The sequence below is a fragment of the Copadichromis virginalis genome, linkage group LG16 (genome assembly GCF_057382275.1).
Source record: "Copadichromis virginalis isolate Kocher_CV1m ecotype Utaka linkage group LG16, C_Virginalis_male_GT1.1, whole genome shotgun sequence".
NCBI lineage: Eukaryota > Metazoa > Chordata > Actinopteri > Cichliformes > Cichlidae > Copadichromis > Copadichromis virginalis.
This window is the reverse complement of record NC_140633.1, coordinates 18,570,699-18,598,113: the sequence shown is the minus strand read 5'-3', so window position 1 is coordinate 18,598,113 and position 27,415 is coordinate 18,570,699. Positions and strand designations below refer to the sequence as shown.

Below are 27,415 nucleotides of genomic sequence, written 5' to 3'. Positions count from 1 at the left end.
TGTGGAGGAAACGTGGTCAGAGAGGAGGTAACAATGGCTACATAAAGGCCAAAGAGCAGCCACATGTACTCTATGTATGTAGAGGAATGTGAGGTAGGTCAAGGATTGAGTTGGCCATTAAGGTCATTTTGGGGAAAAAAAAAAAAAGAGTCCCTTTAACTGGCAGTCACCCAGTTAAATGTGCACTCAGACTCATGAGCTCAAGAGATGACATTTAGCCACTTGCTATTTCGATGGGGTTTAAACAGTTTTCAAACTGGAAATCTGCTTCTTCTTGCCTTTGAGTAGACCAACTTTTTGTAGCATTTACAAAGAGTGTTTGAACACACATTTGGAGGTTGAAATTAAAATAATATGATCCTTAAGCAAAAGTAAGTATATTGTTAATTATTGTGATATTTAAAACGTGGGTCATGTAATCTCTCATATAATCTTAGATTTGCCTAAAATGTGAAATTTTAGCTTCATATACCAAAATGCTTTGGGGTTTGTTTTTTTTACATTTTAAAATCTGAGGTATCATCAAAACAAACAAGCAAACAAAAAATGAATAATAAACAATCTTTAAAAAACTCACATTGCTAAGGACATTTAGTGATACTTTCTGGGACGCAGGTAAATCTCAGAATAATTTGAAAAAAGAAAAAACATGAAATTCTTAGTCACAAACTAAGATCATACTGGATTGAGAAAATATGTGCAGCAGATAGTTTAACTCAAACAGAACAGAATGTTGGAGTTTCCAGAATTTCATATCACAATTCCTAGGTGACGTCTTTCTTAACACCTTCAGAAAACCTCTCTGAAGATTTTCAGAGTTTTCAGTTTGAAAACTCTTACGTTGCCTTGTTGGGTGACAACAATATCCCATCACCCTTTAATGGCTGTGGGGTAACAAGAATCCACTACTGACAATAACATAGCGTGTGTACCAACTCACCAGTCAAAATAAAACGCTTCACAATGCACCAGTTTGTAAATCATTCTTCACAAGGACCAGACTGGGCTTATTAACTTAAGCAATTTAGTTTCAAATATAAACAGCAACAAAAAAAAGACACATCAGAACAAGCATCATTTTTTCTACAAGTTTTAATATACAAATGAAACCAAATGTATTTTGGAATCAGTTTCTGTACATTCATCTGACAAAATAAAAAATTTAAAAAAAATCCCAAAGAGAACACCATAAAGGTGTTACACAAGAAAACGACAACTGAACAATCTGGCAAAAAGGGAAAACTGAGAACATTAATAAAGGACTGAATGGGTCTTCAGCAGGTCATTACACATGCCAGCGTGTGTGCCCTTAAACTTTTTTTTGCGAGGTGTATTCATGTTAAATTCATAAAGTTATCTATTAACCAGGACTTGAAACTCATTTTGCAGGACAAACCCAGGCAGGATAACAGCACAGGCCAGTGAAGCAATTTGATATGAAAGCAATGGCAATTTTGCACTTAATTCCTTTCCTACTGTGTTTCAAACAAGAACATCTGTTTATTTTTCACAAAGAAAAGAAAAAAAAAATTGGCCGATATATCAGATTAGCAGACTTTTTTCAAATGAAGTATTGGTCGGGCTCTACAGAGAGTCACAGACACACACTGTTATACACACTTTAACTTAATTAGAGAAGTGGGTGACTGCCGGGTCTGTCTGTAGCTGGGAGGGAGAGGCACAGTCCTGTGGTTTCAAATCATATATTTTTCTAATGAAATTCAGTAAGAAAACTCCTGTCTATTAAATACCACACCGACGCTTCTTACATTTTGTCTAAAGTAAATCTCATCTAATAAAACTTTGATACAAAAGAAGGCAACATCAGGGACAACCTGGATAAGAAAAAACACACAACTGAGATCTGAGCTGAACTGAACTGTCAGTCGGATAATACACGAAATGTCTACCGGATGCCAGCAAGCTGAATTCAAACTACAAAAGCTTAAAAGAAACCAAAGATCAAAGCAAGGGGGATCCTAATAGAACTTTAAAAAATTTTTTTTTTAAATATATCACTTTGCAAACTAAGTTTTACCACTGTTATGCTTTCACACATTATCTGCTTGGGCATACTACATAGAAAATTGAATTTTAATATTTCTTTATAAAATAGTTATCAGTATAAAAACAAACAGTAAAAAGTCTGGATTGATTTGTGTGTCTAGATATGCTTTTATTTTTTTTCTGCCCTTTATTTTTAATTAGCCAATTCTTTTATATTCACTAATAGGACCCCCAGGTAGTCAAAGGTTTACATTTTCAAGTTAATGCATAAAATAAAAGAATCTGCTTTAAAAGAAATATTTTCAGTTCACGCTGAAATGACCGTTGCTCAGTATGAGCAGTGATTTTTAATGGCTACAGGAATGTGATGTGCTCAACCGCTCAGCTGCTTTCCTAGTCTATTATCCAGGTTCTGATGTCGGTAAAGGTTAAGTACAAGATCTCGGATTTCATCTCGCTTCCTTCGCACCTGCTGCCGTGAAAACCATTGTTCTAGGTGTAGTGGGAGGTCAAAGTGCACCACGGGGTCCTGAAAGCAGAAGCAGAATTATTTATGCTGTCCTTGAACGCATTATTAGCTAAACTAAATGTGACGTTAAAAAAGTGCTTTACCTTCAAAAAGCACTCAACGTATTGTAGCAGGTAGAGGCCACAGTCGCTGCTGTTATCCTGAAGGGGGACGTGGCAGTGTGAGCTTTTCATCTGATCAGGACCAAAGTCCCTCGGTGACCCACGACGCACCTCCCATTCTGACTGCAAGTATCTGGCAGACAAATGTGTCATTAAAAAAAAATAAAAATACAATAACATTTCACACAGACCCATACCCATGCATATACCCAGCTTCAGAATTGTGGGTTTAAGGTGTCATACTTACTCCCGCAACAGTTTGAAGACTCGTTCATGAAGAGAAAGTTTAAGGGAATCCATGATAAGAATACACGGCCTACAGAGAGGACAGACAGCTGCAAGTCAGTGTTTACTTTTATATCAAGCTTTCATTTGTAAAGTCTTTTTGTTCAGATGTGTTTAAATACCCAGAGACCAGGGGGGAAACCACATAAACTTCCAAAACACACAAAGACCATTGCCTCTTTTCCGCAAGTGCCTACTTGGCTCAGCTCAGCTGTTAGGGGTTTTACATTAAGTTGTAGTGCCTTTTTAACCACTGTTGTAAATACATAAATTCCTGCACCATCTCATAGTATAAGAGCCATATCCCTATTATTTAACTGTGTTGTTTATTATTCTGGATTGAATACTGTACTATTTTTACTCTTTATCATGCTGCTGTAGCACAAAAATTTCCCTTGTGGGATCAAAAAGTATCCAACCATCTACCTGGTAGCAGGTATTTATTAGTACCTGCTCAGCCGGGGCTCCAAACAAGCCGAGTCGCTCCAAAGATGTGACATCATACTGCATGCCACCGATTGGTCGGTCAAAGGCATCACTCGATGACTCATGAGACCAACTCCTTCACAAAAATCTAAACCACCATTTTTGAAGCCCAGCAACAAGGGAAACCAACACATTGAGCGGCATGTTGAACTGAACTCAACGGGTTAAATCAGCCAGTGGTGGCTGACCAGTAACTGTCGACGATGCTTATGACTTCATTAGACGTATGTTGGAAGCAGCTTTCTGCTTAAACATATGCGCCTAATACATTTTGGATAGAAGTCATGTCAAGCTACACAAAGCAGATGAGCCTGGCAGGAAGTCACACACAGCCACAATTTAGAGCATTGGGCTGCTTTTCCTAATAAAACACCCCATCTAGACCCACCCTACTAAACCATTATCAGTGCATGAACATAAATGGTGTTAAGAGGTCAGAAAACAGATGATCAGAGGACAAAAGGAGTTTCTTTTTAGAATATGGACTAAAAAGGTGTAAAAACTCACCTTTTGCAAACTGTCTTCTTTTGCCACGTCAGCTCTGTACAACTCTACAAAGACAAAAATAGACTGAGCTGGTTTGCAGGAACAAACAGACACTTTTAAATATTCTTATATGTAACTGAATTATATCTTACTACTGGATTAGGTGGTGAATCTTTGGTGAATTCTTCCTGGGTATTTTCTAAAAGACACGAAACGACACACAATGATTACCTTCACCTTTCTGTCGTCACTGGTATAAACACCACATATAAACACCAAAGACAAAGAAGGCATGAGTCAAAAATACCTGTGTCTGTGTCTATATTGTCACTGCGCATATGTGATTTCTCCACATCATCATCAAAGCTTTTACTTCCTTGCGCATCATCTTGACTCTCAGACTCCTCCGTCACGTCGCTGCTCTTTCCTGTCCAGCCCTCGATTTTAGGCTCACCCAGTCCGGGAAAGCAAATGACAACTAAATACCAGTGAGCTCTAAATGGAGAGAGTCATGTGATGTGTTTAACAGATTTACTGAAAATTAAAAAGAGAAGAAAACTGTGCAAATAACACCTCCTGTGCTGAACTTACTCCTGATTGACAGGTACAAACAAGAAGTCCTTTTTGAAGATGTCGACGTGTCGTGTCCATGTCTTCACGCGTTGGTGCCGCCTCTGTCTCTGACAGCTGAATACAAACAAAAATAAAAACAATAAAAACATTTTTGGAGTCGTGCCTGTAACATGAATCTTGATTACAGGACATATCAGGTCTAAATGCATTAAACATGCAATCTATTAAGCATTGCATTTTGGTCTTTGAAGCTTAGATGGTGTAGATGTGGACATCTACACTAATGACCAATGCATCCAACTCAAAAGGTACTGCAGGTTATAATACTGTTTAAGGAGGATGTAGTGTATCTTAAACGGCTGGCAGTTATTGTGCTATCTTGTTAAATCCAGTAAAGCGTAAGAAGGTAAGAACACTTTAAGTGAAGACATTTCACACAATCAGTACACCCCAAAGCAGACTGCAAACTCTATCAGGGTTACTTACGAGTCGCTGTTGCCACCTTCACTGGCATTGTCCCGCCGCGTCAGCTGCTTGTAGAAGAAGCTGCTGAAAATGTGGGAGCGCTCGACCACTGAAGCAGATGCGTTCTGGAGGAGGTATCTGGTTTTAAAAACACAAAAATCAAAAACGATCAATTTAGAAGCATCTCTATCCCAAGACTCAGAATCAATTAATGCCTTTTGTTTAATAAATAAAAAAAAATAAAAGTTCATACTTGAGGTAAAAATCAATGATAACATCGTTAAGGTATTTCCCACTGTCAAGGCACTGCAGGTCCTCCATTGTAACAGTGATTCCTCCTTTCATTGGCGGAGGAGGAAACTGGATCAACCTAAGTAAGGAAGCAGGAGATAAGAATGAGCCGTTATTTAGATCATCAGAACTTTTAGGTTATACATATTATTCAAAGTGTTTTTATGAGGATGCACTGATCTCATAAGTCAGATTAGTATTACGATAAATGGGGACCTCATAGTAGTATTAACACCCCAAATAATTTGCAGTTTGTTTATTCATTCACTTTTGTGATTGATTAGTGATTAATCTAAGAATTAAGTTAGTCCAGTCAAAATATTCCCTGCTCTCCTCTTGTCGTTCATAAATATAATCCCAATAAGTTCCTCGCAGTGTGTTACAGCTTGAACATTTTAATCATTTTGCCTCTGGACATCACCACAGTGGATCCGAAATTAAGCAATCACAATGTGATCAAAGTGGAGGCTTAAAATTTATTCGAGGAGCTCAATAAAATATTATTTTAGCAATTTAGGATATTACAACATAGTAGAGCTGGGCGATATATCGAGTTTTAAAAAAATATCGATATATTTTCATACGAGATATAAGATGTGACAATATCTTTTATATCGATATAGTCTATGTTACGTTAAAGCTATACTTGTGGAGCCGCAAGTTTGCCTCTCTTTCGTCCACTTTTGTCTTTACGCAACGTTACTCGGCCTCGCCCCTCCTTCACTGAATACAACTCCCCCTCCTCCCCCATCGCTTCACCTGCAGGAAGCGACAAGACGGACACGGCAAATCTCCGTTAATGAGTTACTGCGCATCGACCCGTGCGTGGGGCTGGACGGCGTCAACGTGTTAGCTAGCTAACCACGCTAACGAGCTAACCACGCTAACGCCATGCAGCCCAGAGGCGCTGCACAGCCTAAAATCCTTTCATTTTCTCAAAAGTTGACAGCGCGCCTTATGTATGAATTCTGGTTGTGCTTGATGGCTGCGAACCGATTTTATGTGGTACACAGCGCTCAGCAATCTGTCAAAAAATGTTTTAGTACGACTTTGGTAAGCTACGGAGCTGCACCGCTTGATGGACTGTCAGAGCATTACGGCTACCGAGGAGCCTCGCGGAGTGATACGTATTGTGCTTCAACGTAATATTACCCTACTGTGTATAAGGACCATAAATGGCACCTGTTAAGAGACGTGGTTACGAAGAGGATTTCAAACTCAATGCTGTCAGTCACAGAGTAGAAGTTGGGAACAGAGCAGCTGTGAAATCTGTCTTTGTTATTGTGCTCAGCGTCTTTTAGTTTACATTTTGACTGCACAATTGTGAGCTTTTTGTTATGCACAAAAACAACATTGTTTTCTTTTATTTATGGAGCATTATTATTTAATAAATGCTCATAATTTATTTTTGAGTAAATTTTATGTACATCTATGCTCTATGTTAATAAAAGTGCCTGTGTGACATCTGGGACACAGCTTTGACTAAGAACTCTCTTTTTGTTCTTACTTTATGGCTTTAAAAAAAAAAAAATCGAGATATATATCTTATATCACCATCTAGGTAAAAAATATCAAGATATGAATTTTGGGTCATATCGCCCAGCCCTACAACATAGCACAATTTTAAAAGGCTCAGAATTAACTAAGAATTATACTTTGCAGTCAATAGGCATCCCCAGAGGTTCCTCCTTTGAGAAGCTCTGACAGCATTTACTGCAGCTGTGTTCAGCTGTTTGTTTGTGGAGCTCTCTGCTTTCACCAAGTGGAAAATAAGCTTGGGCTGAGATCAGTAGACTGACTTGGCCACTTGAGAACTTTCTGTTCCTTGTTTTCAGGTAGTTTTAGCTTTGTGTTTGGGGTCATTATCCTCTTTAATAAAGGTCATCCAGGTTTCCGGATTTTGACTGCATCCAAGTAGTAAAGCATTTTGCAAAGAATTCATGCTGCTACTTCTATCAGCAGTCACATCATCAATCAGCAACAATGACCCAGTTCCACTCGCAGCCATACATTTCCATGCCATCAGATTGTCTCTACTGTGTTTGACAGATGATGTGGTATGCTTCAGATCACGAGCCCTTCCTTTTGTTCTTCATACTCTTCTCTTCCCATCACTCTGGTTCACGCTCATCTGGACTTAATCTTTCTGCAGAATCCTACTCCACAGCTGGACCAGATGTTTTTTAGATGTTTCTTAGCAAAGTCTAACCAGTTTGTTCTGTTCTTGACCAATACTAGCTGTTTGAATCTTGCTGTAGCCCCTCTGTATTTACTGTCACAAAGGCATCTTTTGATTATAGCTCTTGATGGTGATACAGCTACTTCTTTATAAATATTCCCGAATTTGCTAGATGTGTTGTGAAAGGGTTTTCCTCACCTATGAGAGCTTTACGATCATCCACTTAACCTGTTTTTCATGGTCAACCATGAGTTTTTGGTTTTCCTCAAAAAATAACAAGTAGCAGGCCACAACTATCCACAAAACTGCTCCAACCTCCCTGAATTAACACCTACATCAGCCCATTGAAGACTTCATTCATAGTACACCAAAGTAATGAACAGATAAACAGTTAAATAACACAAAAGTTCCTGGTTTTCCACTATTTATACTGGGTCCACAGTTTAAAAATATAAAAAAAAACATTTCTATGAATTAATCAACTCAAATTATAAAATCTATTATAATAATAGGACAGTCTGTATAAGGAACTACCCAAACTTTTCCTGTAACTTTTTAACATTTAGTCTCACTTGTCCGGGCAACTTAAAATCAAAGTACCTGACATATACCTTTAATCACAGCTTAATTGCTGTAGTTCAAATCCTCTGTGTTGGTGTAAAGAAGCAGAAATTATAAAATTTGTGCCACTATCCAAATACTTAAGGACCTGTCTGTACAAATATTTTAAATATACTGGTGGTCTGTATGAACAGATCTCAAACCTCCACTGATGAATCTCATAAGCATCTTAGCTTAGGCTACTTGCCTGTGAGCCAGACCCTGATGTTTATATTTAGTCCAGCTGGAGCCTGGTTTACACAGTGACACAGAGTAGGATCCTCTGGTTCTACGATGGCACATTGTATACACAGGAGTCGGTTCCTCTTTCTCCTTCTGTGGAGGGAAATGCACATCACAGACCAGTGGCTGTCAGGTGATTGTGAAGTGGGCACAAGCTAAATGTGCAGGCTTGCAAGCTGAGTACCAGTAAAGAAAAAACGGTTTGGGGTGGGGGGGGGTATACTCTTACTGAACCACCCAGTAGACACTTACATCAGAGGGACATTCAACCCTTTGTTCTTCCTGATCAGGCTTTGGTTTGAGCAAAGGTGCTTCTGTGTCTGGCTCTGGTGCAATCTCTGTCTCTAAAACTGAGTCTGTCTTTTGTGCTGTGGGCTTTTTGTCTTCTTCAGGTTCTGTGTCCGTGTTTGTCACACCCAGCATGGAGAGCAGGAAAGAGTCTAGTCCAGTTCTTCTAATCAGCTCTATGCTATCATCCAGAGAAAGAACAGGAGACAGAACGTCTCCCAACTCACTAAATCTGTCTGTACTGTGCCTTAAATTGGTTTGTTCATTTGCCAGAGTCTTGAGACAGACAATGTCCAGGAGAGAGCGCAAAAAAGCTCCCTCCATTCCCTCCAGAGGTTCTCTCAGAGTCAGCAGGATGAAAGGGCTGGCTTTCCCTATTAAAACAGAGCGCAATATGAAATAATGCTGAATGCTGGCACTATATAACAGAAACCTTCAGCATTTTTAAGTTTAAATGACCAAAACCCTGAACTTGTCATCCAGCAGTCTCACCAGTGTTCACAGCTCCATCTTTTTTGGCCGACAGCAGGCGGAGGTCCTGCTGTACCGAAGCGGCAGCAGTTTCTGACACACAAAATAGCAGCACAGCAGCAGGTGTGGGCTCCTCATCACCCTTAAAGTGCAGCTGTCGTTCTTCCAGTTCCTGTCGCTCCCAAACACTGTACCTCCTCAGCTCCAAACGCTCAAAGGTCAACTTCACCTCCAGCTCCTCACTGGTGTCTGAACACAAGATGCGGTCGTAAGGACAATACATTTTTACAAACAGCTTTACACTTTATTCTTGTTTCTGGTATTTTACAATGTTTGTCTTGTTAAATTGACAAACAGCTTGTATATTTTGTGCAAGTATTTTTAAAGTATAAGGTAACAATTTTGTTCTTGCCTTTTATAAATCTTTTTCTAGCTAAGTAATACTTTTGTTTTTAATGCTTTGGAAAATAATGTTCAACCACTCTTCTTTAATAGAAACAAGGGTTACGCACACAAAGGCAGGCTAAAATGTCATTAAATGAACCCATAAATTGACTGAGTTTTACAGATTCAGAGGTGAAAGTCTACTGGGATCTTGAGGGTTTGACGCATTAGCACAAAGAAGCTAAGCGAAATAAGTGAAAAGCTAGGAGAGGATACTGTGCCAAAACAAAATGAGGTGACTTGTTTTTGTGTCAAAGCTTATACAACCCTGCCCAAAGGCACAAAAAATGATCAGAAAAGCTGATGGAGAGAGGTTCTCTTTAAAAGTTATTAGGAAAAGGAATTACTTAAGATCAAAACATATTTATAAATATTACCTTTGAGTGGGATGATGATTTCTTCCTCCTCTATCTGTGAACAGAGAGAAAGATGCATTAGATTTTCAAATTCTGTGCATGCTTACGGCAAAAAGCCCATCTTTGCATTTTATTAGGGTTACCGCGATGGGTCCATTTGCTTTTCCATGATAAACTCCACAGTGCAGACCACAGAAGGGCAACTCCATGCAGGAATAGTCTATATTGAAACTGGGAGCTGAAGTCACTGGAAGAGTAGTGTTGTGCACAACAAACACCTGCAAAACACAAACAGACACGCACATGCAAAGTTTACAGGAAATAGAGCAGGCTGCGAAGCCGCACAACGATGCAAACAGATTAATACACGGTAATGTCAGGATAATAACAGACTACAAAGATAACTAGTGGCATGATTAAAGGGCAGCATGCAGAGGCTATATAAAATTGTTGCTTTGGCACCATCTGGTGGTGGTTAAAAGAATGACATGGCAGTTTGCAGGTATTCCGCTGTCTATTGAAAAATAGCATATCGAGATATTTGTCTTGATATGTTGCTCAAATGAGAAAGAAAGAGAAGACGCAGGAGGTCACCTGGTGGTCTATTCTGCAGGAGTTTGTTCAACCTTTTTGTGGCACTAAATGAAACTGATCTGTGATACTGTGCTACAGCTAAAGAACACACACACACAAATATTCTTACTCACTGCATGCACTGCAAAGCTATTTAAAGCTGAATTCAGTGACTCTTCCTGCCAAAATTTGATGCATGTGTTAAATGCATTGACTATAAACCATTGTTAATGTACCAGGTTTGAAACTCGATGTTCTCCTTATAATGCCACGATCTTACAATGGTGGCAGTTTTTGAAAGCAGCTGTAGAGTGATCTTAGTTCACGTGACTGTGAAATCGATAACATAATGGTTTAGAAAAGAACAAGTTCTTCCTTTTATTATATCCAGACATCCACGTGCATGGCTCCTCTCTCCCTTCATGTCATTGGGTCAGATACAAGACTAAGTGGCTGCCGCACAGGCAAAGTATTGTCTTTTAATTAGCAGTTGGTGACTTGGACACCCTGGGGTGAAGTAAAACCTTAGGCCCCCGGATCATGTCTGTAAAACACCCTTTGTGATGTCATGTTAATCTGGGCATTAGCTCAGCTCAGTTTAGAGGCATGTGCGAGGCTGTTGTCTGCACAATATAAAAAAGGAAAAGAACATATATAAGGGGATTATAAAAACTGAGATCACATATGAAATGTGTTTGTGCTGGACTGAACACACTCTACCAACCTGCATGTCAGCAGTGTGTTGCTGTTTGGCCTCAGCTTCCTGTGACGACTGACCCTTTATTACTGCGTCTTCCACAGCGACCAGTGTGCGGACTTGGCTGCAGCCCCGAGAAACGTCTCCACCCTCCTCATCGTCACTGGACAGCACAACTGAAACACAACCATTAAGACAACATGAGGCCAGAGTGAACCTTTTCTTTGGAATTCTCTAAAAGTACAAAACGCTTGAGGACACATAAGCCCCTATCTGATACTGTATAATGGAAATGTAATGGGCTTTAAAGCCACAGTGAGGACAGTAGTAATCCAGGAAAAGGCACGTGGGTAAGCTAAACAGTGAAAACATTGTAGCTGCTAATTGTATTTTCACGTGCTCCCGGATGGCCCCTTTTCCTGCGTCAGTCTTCAGTGTGTTCATGTGCCTCATAAACATAGAAAGAACATGGATGCTACAGAGAAGTTGTATTTTAGTGTTTAAGGCATTAAAATAACAGCTTGTTAACTTGATAAATAAGTAAGTCCTCAGGGTAGCTGACATCTTTGACATTTTTAGTAACTTTTCAAACTAATTTTGGTGAATGTATGCAAAAAGCAACTAATGGTTACAACCTAATAACATCCTGCTTCACACTCAAAAGAATCAGCTGAATTGGTTCAGGCATCAGACTCCTAGGATGCCTCCTAGTAGGGATGGACCCCAAAACCTGGTTTTGAATGAACCCTGGGAAAAAAATTATTAAAAAAACTGGAGAATCAATAAGCACCAAAATTATCAGTACTGCTTTCAGCCGTGGAGAAATAAAAAAGAAAGAAATTACATGTATTTATTGCTACATAAACAAAGTTATCATTTACATTTTATCTGACCACCATTACTGATTAAGAGATTAGTTTAAGATGCATTTAACTAGTCCAACAGATAGCGCCCACAAATCCTGGTCTTTGTGAAGAGGGCTGAGAGAATTAAACGCTCAAAAGTATAGCTGTACTTTGTTAGAGTGAAACGGTTCGTCACCACAAATGCAGGTCTTTTAATCTGTTAAAACAATCAGCAAAAGCCTATTTCTCCATCACATGCTGTAAATAGGCAGTAGCTTTCTCTCTCATAATCGGGAATATTGGTTGTGCAACTTTTCTGACTAAGAGCCGCTTATAACATGTATGACTTAGTAACACACTTTATTTTGATGGCCGCTATTTCAAGGTGAGTCAATTTCAAAGTCACTGAGCAGATGCAGCACAATTAATTACTGAAGTTTTGTTTAAATGAGGCCCACACACACACACACACACACACACACACACACACACACACACACACGTATTCATTTGCCAGGTTCTGGCCTGCTCAGACACACTCAGCAGTGGACTGAAGCCACACGTTTGTTGGGTGTACTCACTGGGCTCAGAGGGACTGATCTGATTCCCGTTGTCCTGTGTGGATGATAGGCTTTGTCTTGGGCTGCCAGTAAAATCTTCGCGTTCCAAATCAGGGTTGATGACTGGGACAAGAACTTCTGTTCCATTGTCTTCACCCACCGTGAACTGCACTATGCAATGCTCCAAGCTCTCCAAATCACCATCCTCTCTACTGTCCTCGTGACAAATGGGTGCAGAGAATGCTCCTCCATCTCTTCCATCTTCTTCTGTGAGCTGAAGAACGCTCTCGCGGTTGCGTTTGGGGCTCTCCGTTCCATTGCATTGGGACGCCGAATCCCTTCTTTTCCTCTTCTATCACACAACATAAAGTATAATGTATCACTTCTGCTGTTTACTGAGCACACAGCATAAACTGAAAGATCACAGAGCCATTTTTAGAATACAGTAAAACAAAATAAATTTTTAATCTCACTTTTTAGACACGGAATAACAACTGCTGAGTAGGGGTGCAACGATACACAAAATTCACGGTTCGGTTCGGTTCGATACTTTGGTGTCACGGTTCGATATTTTTTCGATACAAAAAATGTTCATGCCTTTTTAATTTGTCATTTATTAAAATTATAAATATATATTTTAACTCAAAAGTACAGTTTTTAAATTTAACCCTAACCCTTGTGCGTGTTTTTTATTTTGACAGCGAATACGCACCTGCGGACCACTTATGTGCAGCCCTGGTTATTTAGCTCGTCATATTGCAGCCACAGAAATTATTTTGTCCATGAAACCATAAAGCTGCACTTTCTTTTTGCCTCATAGTCTGATTTGTCATAACTTCTCCGTTTTGTGGTAAGCTTTTCTTTGGCTGTCACTTCTTCACCCTGACCTGTCTTATTTGGCTCAGCAGAACTAAAATATATATCTGTCTGTGAAGGTTCTCAGTCATCCAGGTCATCGTAGTCAAATATATATCCTGCTGCTTTTACACACGCACTCACATAAGCTCAGCGATTCTCTGCGCGATCAACCTCTCACATGTTTAAGCTGCGGGAGATTTCACTTGTCATGTTTGCATAGTAAGCTAACGATTAATAAGACGATGTCAGAGGAATTGGTGCACAAATTATCATCACTCACAGATCAGTACTGTCGCTCTCTATACACAGTTCGCACGATTGCAAAGTGAAAGCAAAAAAACAAGCGCAAATTCAAACGCGACTTCAATATGTCACATATTGACAGTGGCTCACCGATGCCAATGACATAATTACCCAGCTACATTTCTGAAAGAATGCAAAAGCATTGACATATATTTTTCCTTCCTACAATAGCCCGACGGGCAGGGCAGAGATAGATTTTGGTAGCCCGACTGAAAAAAATCGCTAGCTCCAGGACGTCGGGCTAGCGATATTGCAAGCCCTGTATCTGATTGAGGAATCACTCATCTTTGGAAAAGAGAGTTTATTACAGAGAAATGTCTCTTTCCAAAATAAAAGCTATACTATCCGCTTCTTCTGGGCTATATTCTCAGCAGCATAAGGAGAATCATGTGCTAACAGCTGTCTAAATGACTCGGCTAAAGTTAGTAGCATGCTTGTTGTTTTTGTCTTTGCACTAGGATGATGTCGGCGTAAATGTGCAGTCATATTCGTTGTGTTCCCACTAGTGCTTTCAGGTTAATCTCGTTGAAATGACCTTAACGCCACAACACGGCAAATCTCCGTTAACGAGCTACCGCCGATCGCCCTGTGCATGGGGCTAGACGGCCAACACGTTAACGAGCTAACTGCGCTAACACACTAGTTCCCACCCATGTAATTGAGCATTGCATGGCACATCCAACATACTGTTTTACTTTAGTCCATGACTCGCTTACCTTCAGGGTCATACGTGACATGAAAACCAAAATAATTCCAAACGCCAGATCTGAATGAGGGTGGGGGAGGTGCCCTGCGCTCTTCCTTCTGTCTATGCTGTCTGTGTTGAGGCAGGTTACTCGTTTCCCAGCTTTTGTTCTAATCTAGTTAACTGTAGCACTAAATTCACTAAAACGATACAGGGGTGGAATTCATGCAGTAACTCTTAGGCTCAGGTCACAACATGCTAACATGTACTGGGAAGTAAGATGTGCCCCGTCACTTTATCTCCTGAAAAAGTTCCTTATATCACTGAATCTCTTAAATTCAAAGAGGAAGTGAGCTTCTGTCTCAACCTAATCTGTCCAACAGTCACATTTTCTATTGGTTTGCCAACACCTTTTCTCTTGTCACCTGCCAGTTCTTGATCACTGAGCCTGCAGTTGGTTAGGACGCGTCTCTACTTTTTATCTCTAACTTTAGAGCCAGAATCTCCCCACACATGATCTCAATTGTTATGGCCAGGAAGTATGCCAATCAACTTTGGCTTTCAGTTTCTGTTTTTCCAGTGTTTCAGACTCTGACTGCTTGCGTGGAAAGGACTCAAAGCCTTATTCAAAGCACAAGGCTGACAAGAAAATTTGCTACCATGTTTGCATAGTCTGGTGCACACCTGCTGAGCTCTCCGGGGATTGGTTAAGTTTAATCAAGGTTGATTGTTCCTGGTTTCATTTTGAGTTTTAAAAGTGGTACTCACCAGACTAGGCTGTGCATCTTTTTCTGAATCAGTCCACCTGTCTTTGATGTCACAGGACACTATATCCTCAGCAGGCTCCCAGCTCAAAGACAACCCACAGTCTGCATGACAAACATATAAAGTTAAAATACACTCATACACCACTGACAACCTATGAATGGAATTCCCTGTCCTCAAAGCAGGTCAAAAACAGGAAAACGATTACTAAACTTTAAACACTGATAAGTAAACAGAGTAACATGTGATGTCCTTTGCTCTATATAACTTTTGTTTTTTTTTAAAGCTACTCTGGAAATAAGACCAGCGGTGGATGGAACGGTAATGTCTCGAGTACACGATTTATTCACAGTTAAATCCAACATTGTCTTTATGACAACAAAGTCAGTCACAAAAGAGCGCCAGCAGCATTAAACCAACAACTGCATCAACTCTTCATGTTTACCCACCTACAACTTCAGCAAATCTGTCATCTTCTGTGTTGTCCTTGCCTATTATCACCTCCTCGATATCTTTGCTTTCTTCTTTGTCCTCTTGGTTGTCAACATTTTGTGGTCTTCTTCTAAGGCTCAACCTGTGGAGAAAAAGACGGGAAAAGATGTTCTGATTATGCTGTACAGTTTATTCCTATTTTTAGCAAACTGTTAAAAATTGGGCGTTTCCATTCAGGTCTGGGTTGAAAAAAAAAAAGTATGCTGGCTTTAGTGTAAAGTGTGTTGTATGTAAATATGTTTCCCCAATTAAAATGAGCTACTGCAGATTCTACAAGCCTCTAAAGATGTAAAATTAATGAAAGTGGCCAGAAAGACAGACACTTTTTAACTTACTTTCCCCCCCTTCGTCTTATTGGGTTGGTCGGTGTTTACCAGAACTTACTGCTCGTAAGGATATTTGAGAGAGACCGACTGCTTCATCTAACTAATAGTCCTTCACATTACTTCTTTTACAATGCTATCCCACCTTTGGGAGGTTGGAGTGACAGTCCTCTGGTTGCGCTTGGGTGTCACACTCTTGCTCCTGTTATTCCTGGCTTCCCTCTGACTGGATCTAGTGTCTCTGTAGGTCGGTGTTTCCTCTCTACACTGACCGCTCTCCCTCCGCCTGCTTGGCGTTTGTCCTCTGTTCTTCGCACTATGAGTCTTTTTTGTCCTTTCCATATACTCCATGCCGAATTTTGTCTTCAGGACATCTGTCAGGATCAGAAGAGGCTTCCTCCTGTGGGAGAAAGCAGAGAATCGTTGATTCACAACCTTCCTCGAACGACGTCTTCTCCGCATATTGTTCCCATCAAGCCCACTGAGGTATTCAGGCTTAAAACTCATCTATCTCTGCACGTGAGACTTTATGTGTGCCAGCTGATCAACAGGGTGCGGTCTAATGGTGTAGATAAGTCACATGTGCAGAAATGATAAGCTTGGCTTTGAGTCATGGTGTTTGCAATGTTTCCTTTATGGACCGCAACTCTGACCACTGTGCAAAATTTATAAAATATATACAGAAAAGGCAAATATGCCTGGGTGGCCCAAACAGGCATTTTAATGGACGTATACTAACTGTGCAGCACCTGTCTTAAAGAACAATGACCACCTCCATCTATTTAATTTATCAGCACTCTTTACCCTTCTTCTCCCATTTCTGTTGCTCCTGCAAGTGCTCTGCAGAGAAATGATATTACCGTACTCTAATTTTGAAGAAATACTGCAGTGACACTTTTTTATTTTTGTTGTCCTGGAGTAATGAAGGTTAGATTAAGAGAGACCTTGGAGAACTTCATTATTAATTGTGAGCGCCCCATTTTGTGAATGCTTAAGACTGCAAAAAAAATTTTTATTTTTTATTTTTTTACAGAGAACATAAGCGCAGTACGCTTCAGTGTAGACAACAGCACATATTTATGAGTTTTAAATCATAAGCAGATATTTTAGTCCGCAGTTTAAAAAAGTCAAATCATCACACGACACTTCTTGCCTCCTTACCTGTCCATGTCCAGTGCGATCATAGCTGCATGGCTGTGATCAAACTTCGTGGATCCGTTTTTATGCGGTGACTTGCGATTTCTGAATTTGCAATCTGCAAACGCAGTCCAGGAAACCTTTCAAAGAGGAGGCAGACACTGTTAGTTATAAGAATAACCCAGAATAACCATGTTAGCATAAAGATAACGCTGTACCTGTCTTTCTAATTTTCCATACTCTGATGAAAGACATGTCATGGGAATTCTGAGTGGATTTTCCATCTAAAATTAATACGGTTATTAGTGACCATGCTTGTATGAAACACATTGCAATGCAATAAACAAAAGCGCAAGATTTCTTTCACACAACTAAGGAAATATGCTAAGCTTGTTGCATGCAGTTGCAACTGTCAGACCAGCTGCTGTTAAAGCGGTGTGTATAAGCTAGCGTCTATAATTCCAGTTCAAATACAATGATGGGTAGCAGTCAAAGCTCCCTAACCCATGAATTGTTGGACGAGTCAGCTGACACCTATTTAAAAATGTTGACTCTCGGGCAAAAAGACCTGCATTGTCCACTTTCAGCTGTTTCTCAAGAAGCATCTGTTGCTTCTCGTTTTGTCATTGTAAACTAAATCTAGACTTCTGTTAGGAGAACTTAGCATTGTGGTATCTTAAGAGGTGTTATTTTTGCTAGTTTTCTGATATTTTACAAACACCAGCAATGAATAAGTTCACCGAAGACATAATCAGCAGCTTCAGTGGGAGTCAAAGTAACTCTTAGTTGCAATCCTTGTAACAGCTTTTAAGCGTTGATTATGCAAGGAAATCCACTAAGTACAGCTCCCTATCCTCAATCAGTCAGGTCTCCAGCCCTTACTAGGAAGAGAGTGGGCTCACTGATTATCAGACTGACAAGAGCAAACATGTGAGAAAGTAAAAGAATCCCAATTTGCAACGTGCTTGTGATCAGCAAAGGATATGAATGCAGCAATGAAGCCATCAGCACCACAGGATTGGGCCAAGAGGAAATACAATTAAAACGGCACACTCACACAAGCTCACAAGAATGAATGGATGAAATGGAAAGTGGGTATTTCATAAAACATAGGTGATATATATACCAGGTTATCCTTGCCCACTGTAAATGGAATAGTTAAGGCTCTCCTTTGCTCCATCATGGTCCACGGGTAAGGCACAGCAACAAGACTGCAAGAAGCAAACAAAAAGACAAATGTGAAAAAAGCCATATAGTGTGCCATCATTATTATTATTATTATCATCAAATCAAATTCAAATTCAAATTCAAATTTTATTTGTCACGTACACAGTCATACACAGTACGATATGTAGTGAAATGCTTGGACAACTGCTCGTGACCTAAAGAAAACAAAAAAGGAAAGGCTATGAATAAGATAGGAAATAAATATGAAAAATTAAAAAGGGTAAATTTAACTAGGAAGGAATAAAATATAAATTAAGGTTAAAAATGAAATAACTGTACAACACAAATTAGAATGAAGGGTAAATTTAACTGGGAAGAATAAGATAAAATATATAAATATATAAAAATCATCAAGAACAGTAGCATGTAAAATGGCCTGCATGTGAATGTGAAAATGGTATAAATCTAACAAACAACAAGTTTTGTTGGAAGAAAAACTCCAATTGGGTGGCTCAGTCAAATAACTTCCAAAAGATGGACATGCTAACAGATTCCTGCCAAATGTTAATAAAATTTAGACAAATGTGATAAAACAGAGAAAAATGTGCGTAATGGGAAGACTAATGACTTCCTAAAACAGGAAATACTTGCTGACATATAGTTTTATGACCTATAGTTAGCTGTGAGACAAATATTAACACAGGAATACAACATAACTGCTTCCTCTTGGGATATGTTTTCTGAACATTGAAACAAAACACATTTTCCAGTTTTTATGGAATATTTTATGAACAAAAATGACTGAGCCTGATTTAATGAAACGTGACATAACACTGTGTTTTTTTTATTTGCTCAGGCAAAAACATCAGTACTTCATGACTTGTTGTGGTCACGCACACATGGTTAAATAAACAGCAGTTAATCAGCTTGTGTTTAAAAAAAAGAAAAAAGAAAAGAAAAATGAGGGGGAACATGGCAAACCACACATTCAGCTAAACACTCAAACATTATTAAAACTGAATAATAACCCCAGAACATTACCACAATAAGCTTTCTTTAAAAATAAATAAATAAATTGAGTAATACATTCATTCCCCGGACACTTTATTAGATACACTTTGTTACTATCAGGTTGGACCCCCACGTCAGAACTGTATTAATTCTCCATGGCATAGATTCAACAAGTTGCTGGAAATATTCCTCAGAGATTTTGGTCCACATTGACATAAAAGCCTCACACAGTTGCTGCAAATTTAATAACTTCGCATCCACAACCCACAGGTGGTCTATCGACTGAGATCTGATAAACTCATTGTCAAGTTCAAGAAACCAGCTGGAGAAGATTTGACCTGTGTGCAGGGCTCTAGAGTGCGACCAAATTTCTCCATGGTGCGACTAATAAAAAATACTTGGTTGCACCGGTGCGACCAAGTATTTTCTCGGAAAAAAAAAGTTTCAGCAACCCTGAAAGTCTCCGTGTGTTCAACAACAGACACACATTATGCCCATGTCGTGTTCTAAACCAATCAGAGATACTCAGAGGCGGGGACCTCTGTGATTGGCCGTGGTCCAGATATTCCTGCAGACCTACTTGTGTTTACGTTTGAAAGTGCGGGCAGATAGAGAAGGGTGAGTAGCCCAGGTCAGAAGTGTATGAAGTTGGTATTGAGAAAATATGAAAAGAAAAATTGATAACTTTTTCGTTAAGTTAAGGCCTGATCAGTCCAAAATTCTGAGCCAGCGCTCTGACACGGAGCCATCAACCTCTCCGTTTTTGTCAAACACTGGTCCGGAGACGGCATCAGAAAATGAGCCACATACGATCGACTCCCAGCCGGAGTCCACTGAAAGTAAAAGTGAGAAAATGTATAGATTTCGAATCGAGTGGCTTGACCAGTTTCCCTGGCTAAGATACAGCCAAGCTGACAATATGATGCACTGCATTTATTGTCGCGAGTGTGGAAAGACCATGGCCGGTGTTCCAGATCTACTGGCGTTTAGATCAACTGGCGTTGGTCGAACAGATGTGTGGCAGTCTTGCGTTTCAGGAGCTGCTACCGACAAACCAGCAAAAAAACGCCAAATGTGTCACCTGTGACACTTGCGAGGTTGTCTCAAACACACTCCGTCAGTCTTGATGCTGTTGAACAACAAAATGTTTAAAAATGTGGCGAGTTTACCTGGTGATATCCTCATGCGTGACGCGATCGCGAAAACAGCAAACAAGTAACACCACGCCGTTGTTGTTCACAGGACAGCAAGAGTAAACGATCGGGAGACTCTTGTCGTCGTTATCGTCCCCCTCGCACGGTTTATTTCTCCGAATTCAGCGTTTTTGCTTCACAACTACAGCGTGCAGTTTACTTTGTGCACTAACATGGACTCGAGTCAACCAGCGCCACCTCTGGCCAAGTGCCACAGCCTACAGCCAGATCAACCTGTGACACACATCTGCACCACGTTTGAATTCGTGTCATGCACATTTGTACCTTTCAATTGTGTCTGTTTGTGCGTCATGCAAATAAACCTTTGAAATGAATGAAATGATATCATGTATTTATTATCAGCCTACATTTGTACAAAATGCCAAATGACATACACATAAGAATCACCATCCTGATATCAATACTTTTGCCCATACGAAAAATGTCGTGAACACACTAATATTTCACCAGTGTTGTAACATCACATGTCGTTAGCGTAGTCTGTCTGTGTCTGCCCTCTGCAAACAAACATGTTAGAGTTGGTTGTGATATACAGTCTGCATAAGTGTGGTCAATCTAATAAACATTTATAAGGAGATGGCAGTTACTGTGAATGTACAGCAGTTACACAGTGATTAGTAATAAACAGTCAGACAATGACCCTGACAATCTCATTCAATCTTGCAGATTGCACCTTCTGTGGAAAGTGATACCACACGGTGTGTGTGGACTTCCCCTGTGCAGAAGGCGACTACAAATGTTGTGGGTGCTAAATAAACAGAAACAAATGATCCCTGTTGTCTTTGCTTACAGGCATTGCAAGACTGCCACACATCTGTTCGACCAACGCCAGTTGATCTAAACGCCAGTAGATCTGGAACACCGGCAACACAGCATTTGTCACTGGTGCTAATACGTTTCGAATTGAAACGCTGAAAAAGCATACAGCATCGAGAAGACACATTATATGCCGCGATAAATGCTCTGCCAAAATGTCCCCGCTCCTCACTGCCTTTCAGCGGCAGGCAGGAGTAAACAGGTCATCGGAGGAGGCCGAGATGATCATTAAGTTTAACATCGCCTACAATATTGCAAAAGAAGAAGTTCCGTTTACTAAGTTCAAGTCAGAAATAACTCTTCACAGGAAAAATGGCTTGGACATAAACCCCACATACAGCAATGATGTTGCGTGCGCCCAGTTTATAGGCGTAATCGCTGACACACTGAAAAAAAAGACGTCAGTGGAAATTGCGAACAGTACATACATGGCCTTCCTGATCGATGGAGACACAGACATCGCTACAAAAGAATGTGTCATTGTGTACGCTCGTATCTTGCAAAAAGGAAGACCAGCGAATATACTGATTGGACACATTGAGGTCCAGCATGCCCATGCCCAAGGTAAGCCATGTCATGTCACGTAGCCTATGTATATGATTAATAATATTACGTCGTGTTACTGAATTAACCATATCTAGCATGTTCTTATCATTGAAAATTAAACATAGCAATAATACATGAATATAGAAACTCAAACTGAAAAAGACTGCATTGTAAACTCTTGATCTGAGAGGTAAATGGTTTTTTTTTAATTTGTTTAGGAATTTATGCTGCCTCAAAGAAAGCATTTGCTGCTCTTGGGGACCAGTGCAGTAACTGGTTGGATAAAATCATTGCTATGGGGGCTGATGGAGCTGCTGTTAATTTGGGCAGCAAAGGGGGTGTCAAGTTAATCATTTTGAAAGGTTGTTAGTTAATCATTTACAAATAAAAAAAAAACGTGAACATGTAAAACTGCGGTGTTAAGTAATGCAGTTAAAAAATTTGGGTACGCCTAACTTTTGTGCTTGTACGCCTAAATTTTGTGCTGGTGCGCCTAAATTTTATTTTTAGGCGCACCAGTGCAACCATGGCAAAAAGTTAGTCTAGAGCCCTGCCTGTGTGACATAGTGCGCTTTCCTGCTAGAACCAAACCTGAGATGATGTTTACACTCTGGTCATAAAGGGATGGACGTGGCGAGCAATTCTCAGGTAGGCTGTGATGTTTAAACGGTGCTCAGTTGGTACTAAAGGACCTTAAGTGTGCAAGAAAATATCCCCACACTATTACACTTCCACCACATGCTTTCATGTTGTTTACCTTAAATTATAATGCTACTAACAAAATGTTGCAGCAGAAACCAGACCAGAATCGGACAATAGAGATTGGACGATTCTGGTGAGCCTGTGCACAATGTGGCCTCAGTTTCCTGTTCTTAACTGCCACTCCGCTGTAGTCTTCTGCTGCACCTTTGTTCCTTATTCTGATGCTCAGAGTTTGAACAGGTCCTCTTGGCCATATCTACATGCCTCAAATTGATGCCATGTAATTGGCTGTATTTGTTTTGAGTTGAACGGGTGTACCTAATAAAATGGTCAATAGGCATATATCATTATGCATCTGACATAAATGTCTCTCAGAGTGTGTCAGACTGCAGAATATTGCAGATACATTGCCCACGTTGTTATCCTGGCCAGCGTATCACAAAAGTATGAGTATTTCCAGGGTATTTCCAGGGTTTGAAGTCAGTTAACTGACTTCAAACCCTGGAAAAAGTATTATTCAGTAAATAAACCCTCTCCAAAAGGAAACTACATCACATGTTGCTGTAAAAGGGGAAAAAGGCACTTGGCAGACCACACGAATTGCTGCCAAACATGATCAAAAGAAAATGTACTTCCTATATGTTTAAACTCACATGCATTTCCTATTTTGCATCAACCACCATCGACAGATCTTATGAAGTTAAATGAATTATAAATCAGTTTCTTTGTGGACTCTCATAAGCCAAAATGATGAAATGCAAACTCAGAAATATATATAAAACTCAGTGTTGTGACTGTAACAGTACCGACTTGCAGCTAACCATAAGCGACCGACACTGCCAGTTCAGCAAGCAACACTCCAGCTTTCTTTTGTAATTGAAGCTGATGTTTAGCGCACATGCTGCTCCCAATCCAAACAGCCAACCTTTATTATGGTTGTAACACGGCACATTGTAACCTCGGAGGTCACCGTGCAGACCTCGTGTTTATTTATGTTTATTTTCTCTGCCTGAACACACCAGAAAGACTAAATCTGATTAGCTCTCGGCTACAGCTAGCAGCGTTAAAGCTATGGCTTACCCATGATGCTAGAAACACGCAGGAAAGCTAAAGCTTACCCCAGGCCACAGCCGCTCGCAAGTGCAACGCACAGTATCAGGAAACTGGAAACCTACTTTCCCACGGACGTGTACACCTGCACCTTACAGTCACAGAAGGCACACATTTTCCACAGTCCGATAGTGTACCCAACGGGCGCTGCAATATTCCTTAGGAACATCCGGTGAAACCCGGAAGTGCATCCAGAGCAAAACAAGAGCGTGAAGAGCAGTTTGTTCCCAGGCGGTGTTGTAGCGCCGGTGTTCTGAGCGGGCTGAGACCAGGGCATTTGCCCGGTGGGGCGCTCGTGAGTTTTCGTTTTTATGGGCCGATGGGGGTTTATTTCTTTTTTTTTTAACGATATAAATGAATGGTGGTGGATTGGCCAGTTGGTCATGATCGAATCTGGGCTTGACCAGTTACAGCAGAGGAGGTCGAACCTTAAAGTTGAGGTGAAAAGGAACGGGATTTCATAACTACTTAAGCTAGAAAGTTACTAATTCAATCATGAAACTGATCAATGATCAGCTGATCGGCTTTTCTCTCTGCGCCAGAAAGAGGGAACCAGCAGATGTAGCGCTAAACAACAGCAGCACGTTTAAGCTTGATCAGCTGTCGGTAGAATTTATTTAATGTTAATTTCTAGTATCAGCTGATGTTTGTTGGAGCCACAGCTGTAAAGCTGCTGGTCATGATGTCTGTTTGGATATGTGGTGAGAGGGAAACATGAAGATGAAACCAGAAGATGTCCTTACTGAATCATCAGAGCTGAACAGGTGATGGAGAAACAGGTTTACCTTTTAGGTGACATGAATGAGTTGAAGGGAAGAAATGAACTGTTTCTGAGAGACAAATAACACCAGGATCCATACTTTTCTTTCTTATTCTCATTTAAAATGTCTAGTTTTTAATAAATATTTATCTGAATCTTACAACCAAAGTTTTCATCTGATGTAAAATGTGTAGAAATACATTATTGTATTCAGTAAATATTAAGTATACTATATTAAATAGTATGTAATATCTAGTATATAGTAAGTTATAGTATTCTTTCCTTTGGGAAGGTACCATCTGTGCAGTCTGCAATTCTGTTGAAGAAAGATTTTGAATCTATTTGATTACAGGAGAAAAGTAATAGATTTCTGTGCATTTGTTTGATACGTGCATTAAATTAAAATCAGTTTTGTCAATTAAGCATCTTGAAACAGAGGGTGGGGGAGTGGTTCCCTTTTTTTTTTTTTTTTTTCTTTTTTGCTGGGAGTTGGCAACCCTGTTAGTTAGGTATATGTAATTATAAATTAGGTTGTTTTATATTTTTGCTAAAGACCGTTTAGAATACCAGAATGGGGAGGGTGGTGTAGGTTTAAGTTTATATAGCATGGTGGGCTTAGTCTTTCTCTCTTTTTTAGCCATACCCTACAACTCACCACTACTTCTGAGATATAGCATACCACAGTTGCAATAACGCAATAAAAGCTAGATCATGCTCATCAATTAAAGGAAAACTTAGCAGCTTTTGTCTAATATTTAAAGGAGAAGTCTAGTTTTGAAATAAAAAAAAAACAAGAAACAGTTTAAATGTACACAGTCAGCTTTAATTCGAGGGGGCTGAACAAAAATATTCCATTCACAGTTGAGGAATTACATTTACATTTATCTTTTTATGAGTAGCTCCTATTGTCAGAGGCTCAAATATTATTCTACAATTCACTCAAGCGTTATAACAGATGTATGATCCCTTCATTATTTCTTCATAAAATAAGCAGGTACTTCTGTGCAATGACAATAAAGTTTTACTGTCTTCTAAAAGGTCTAGAGTTGATTCCAAGTATAGTATTTACATCTGCTAGTTGTTTATGTGAATCCACAATGTGTGGACACAGGATTCACACATTAAGTCCAAGTTAAACAGTCAGTCACTAAGATGAAAGCCAAAACAGATCCATCACATTTAACTTTAGGAATATTAGGACATTGGCAGTGGCTAAGTCAACAGCATCTGGAACAAAGAAAAACTGGAAACATTTTTAAGTACAATATTATGGTGTTTTAGAGTCAGACAACTAATGAACAAAAAACAACTGAAGACTGTTGCAGTAAAGCACTGGGAAACATCAGAAATAAGAAAAAAAAAACATTCTTTCCCAATGCAAAGACTTAGGTGTACAGTAGGTGTGGTCTTCTACATCAGCAAAAGAGCACATTGGGTGCAGTTCCTGTCAGCTAAAAAAAAGGCAACAGAGGCAACAGTTTCCATGAGGTCCACAAAGTTCGACAAAGGGTGACTGGAAAACATTGCCTGGTTTTACAAATCCCTCCTTGGTGCTAACTGAATATTGTTTATTGTTGCTGACCGTGTTCTGACCATGACTCTGGTGTGCACAATGAATCTTCTGATAAAACACCAGAGTCACAAAGTTCAAATCTGGCTTGACAGTGAGTTCACTGTACTCAAATGGCCTCAGAGTCACGAGATCATAATCCAATAGAGGACCTTTGGGATGTGGTGAAACAGGAAAATTCCCATCATGAATATTTAGCCAGCAAATGTGCAACAACTATCTTATGCTATCACATCAAATGGACCAAGAAAATATTGCATCTGTGCTCTGAAGGAAAAAGGAGGTCCAACTTGGTACTAGCACAGAATACCTACCAAGGTGGCTGGTACGTGTCAATAAAGCAATTAAAACAACCAAAACTGCCAACAGTTGTGTAGATCCCCTGCAAAAACTCTCCCTCATTATGAATTCTCATACTGTGATGTTGCCGGTAGATTCGTCTCATTTCAGCAAATCTTGTAGTTGATTTTATTGGATTTGTGTCTGGGAAAACTGATGGCTGTTTCCATGTTTCCACTTCTTCCAAGTGGAAACATGGAAACATGTTTCACTATCACATGAAGATGAATTTCAAGATGCATCCCAGCAAGTATCCCAGCAGAACAATAACTAACTTATAGTTTAATTGGTCTGCTACTCCAGCACCCACAGGACCCAAAATTCATATACATAAAAAATATACCATCCACTTTTACAGTCTTTTTGTTTTTTGTTAAACTGCATACCAATTACCAGGGGCAATAAGCATACCAATGTTAGACCAGCAATAATACAGCTGTAAGTTTTACAACAGTTTCAGCACATATGGTGCTTAAACTTAATTATCTACCTATCTATCAAGTTTTTTTCCACAAAAAGATTTTTTACAAAATCTCTCAGGATAAATCTGTACATACAGCAGAAAAATCCATGATGTAATTATTCACAACTCATTCAACAGTCAGTAATCCATGCTTTCTCATCAACATGGCTGTCATGGGACATTATAGTATTCCCTGAATGGAGCCAATAATGCTGCCATTTCTATCCTGTGCTTTTCCAGCTTGGAAAAGTCAAAAGGCCCAGCACGAAAAAAAAAAAGTAATTTTAAGGATTAAACTCGGATTTTCACTTCACCATTATTCCATCCATCCATTCACTTTATTCCACTTATCCAGGGGAACACCAAGCCATTCCCATGCCAGCCGAGAGATATAATTTCTCCAGCGTGTCCTGGGTCTGCCCCAGGGCCTCCTCCCAGTAGGACATACCCAGAACACCTCAGGCATGAGGCACCCAGGTGGCATCCCTGTCAGAACCACCTCAAGTGGCTCCTTTCGATGTGTAGGAGTAGTGGCTCTACTCTGAGTCCCTCCTGAATGGCCGAACTCCTCACCCTATCTCTAAGGGAGAGGCCAACCAACATTTGGAGAAAGCTCATTTACGCTGCTTGTATCTGCAATCTAGTGCTAGGTGAGGGTAGGGATGTAGATCAACC

At 39.9% G+C, this 27,415-nt stretch overlaps 1 protein-coding gene across 4 annotated transcripts; it reads right to left on the bottom strand.

Moving 5' to 3' along the window:
- Positions 1 to 1,076: 1,076 nt before the first annotated feature.
- Positions 1,077 to 23,907, bottom strand: LOC146690568 (sentrin-specific protease 7). 4 transcript variants are annotated; one of them, XM_085435720.1, is made up of 23 exons: positions 23,674 to 23,907; positions 18,169 to 18,253; positions 17,261 to 17,326; positions 17,067 to 17,182; positions 16,051 to 16,305; positions 15,540 to 15,664; positions 15,094 to 15,194; positions 12,501 to 12,831; positions 11,102 to 11,250; positions 9,948 to 10,082; positions 9,826 to 9,859; positions 9,026 to 9,253; positions 8,498 to 8,907; positions 8,211 to 8,338; positions 5,186 to 5,302; positions 4,954 to 5,070; positions 4,486 to 4,581; positions 4,202 to 4,389; positions 4,047 to 4,093; positions 3,916 to 3,959; positions 2,885 to 2,953; positions 2,620 to 2,770; positions 1,077 to 2,536 (listed from the first exon to the last, which is right to left on the bottom strand). In XM_085435720.1, the coding sequence occupies exons 1-23, from the start codon at positions 23,883 to 23,885 to the stop codon at positions 2,381 to 2,383; spliced, it is 3,360 nt and encodes a 1,119-aa protein (XP_085291846.1). In that variant the 5' UTR covers positions 23,886 to 23,907; the 3' UTR covers positions 1,077 to 2,380. The 4 variants fall into 4 exon arrangements, with proteins under 4 accessions (XP_085291846.1, XP_085291849.1, XP_085291848.1 ...); XM_085435723.1 differs by having other exon boundaries at positions 23,579 to 23,741; XM_085435722.1 differs by having other exon boundaries at positions 23,617 to 23,741.
- Positions 23,908 to 27,415: the final 3,508 nt, after the last annotated feature.

Coding starts and splice junctions, on each gene's coding strand:
- LOC146690568 (XM_085435720.1), bottom strand. CDS start 23,885: ATGCCCTGGTCTCAGCCCGCTCAGAACACCGGCGCTACAACACCGCCT. Junction 15,665..16,050: donor GTCACTCCAACCTCCCAAAG/GTGGGATAGCAT, acceptor TTTTCTCCACAG/GTTGAGCCTTAGAAGAAGAC. Junction 15,195..15,539: donor CAGATTTGCTGAAGTTGTAG/GTGGGTAAACAT, acceptor TTTGTCATGCAG/ACTGTGGGTTGTCTTTGAGC.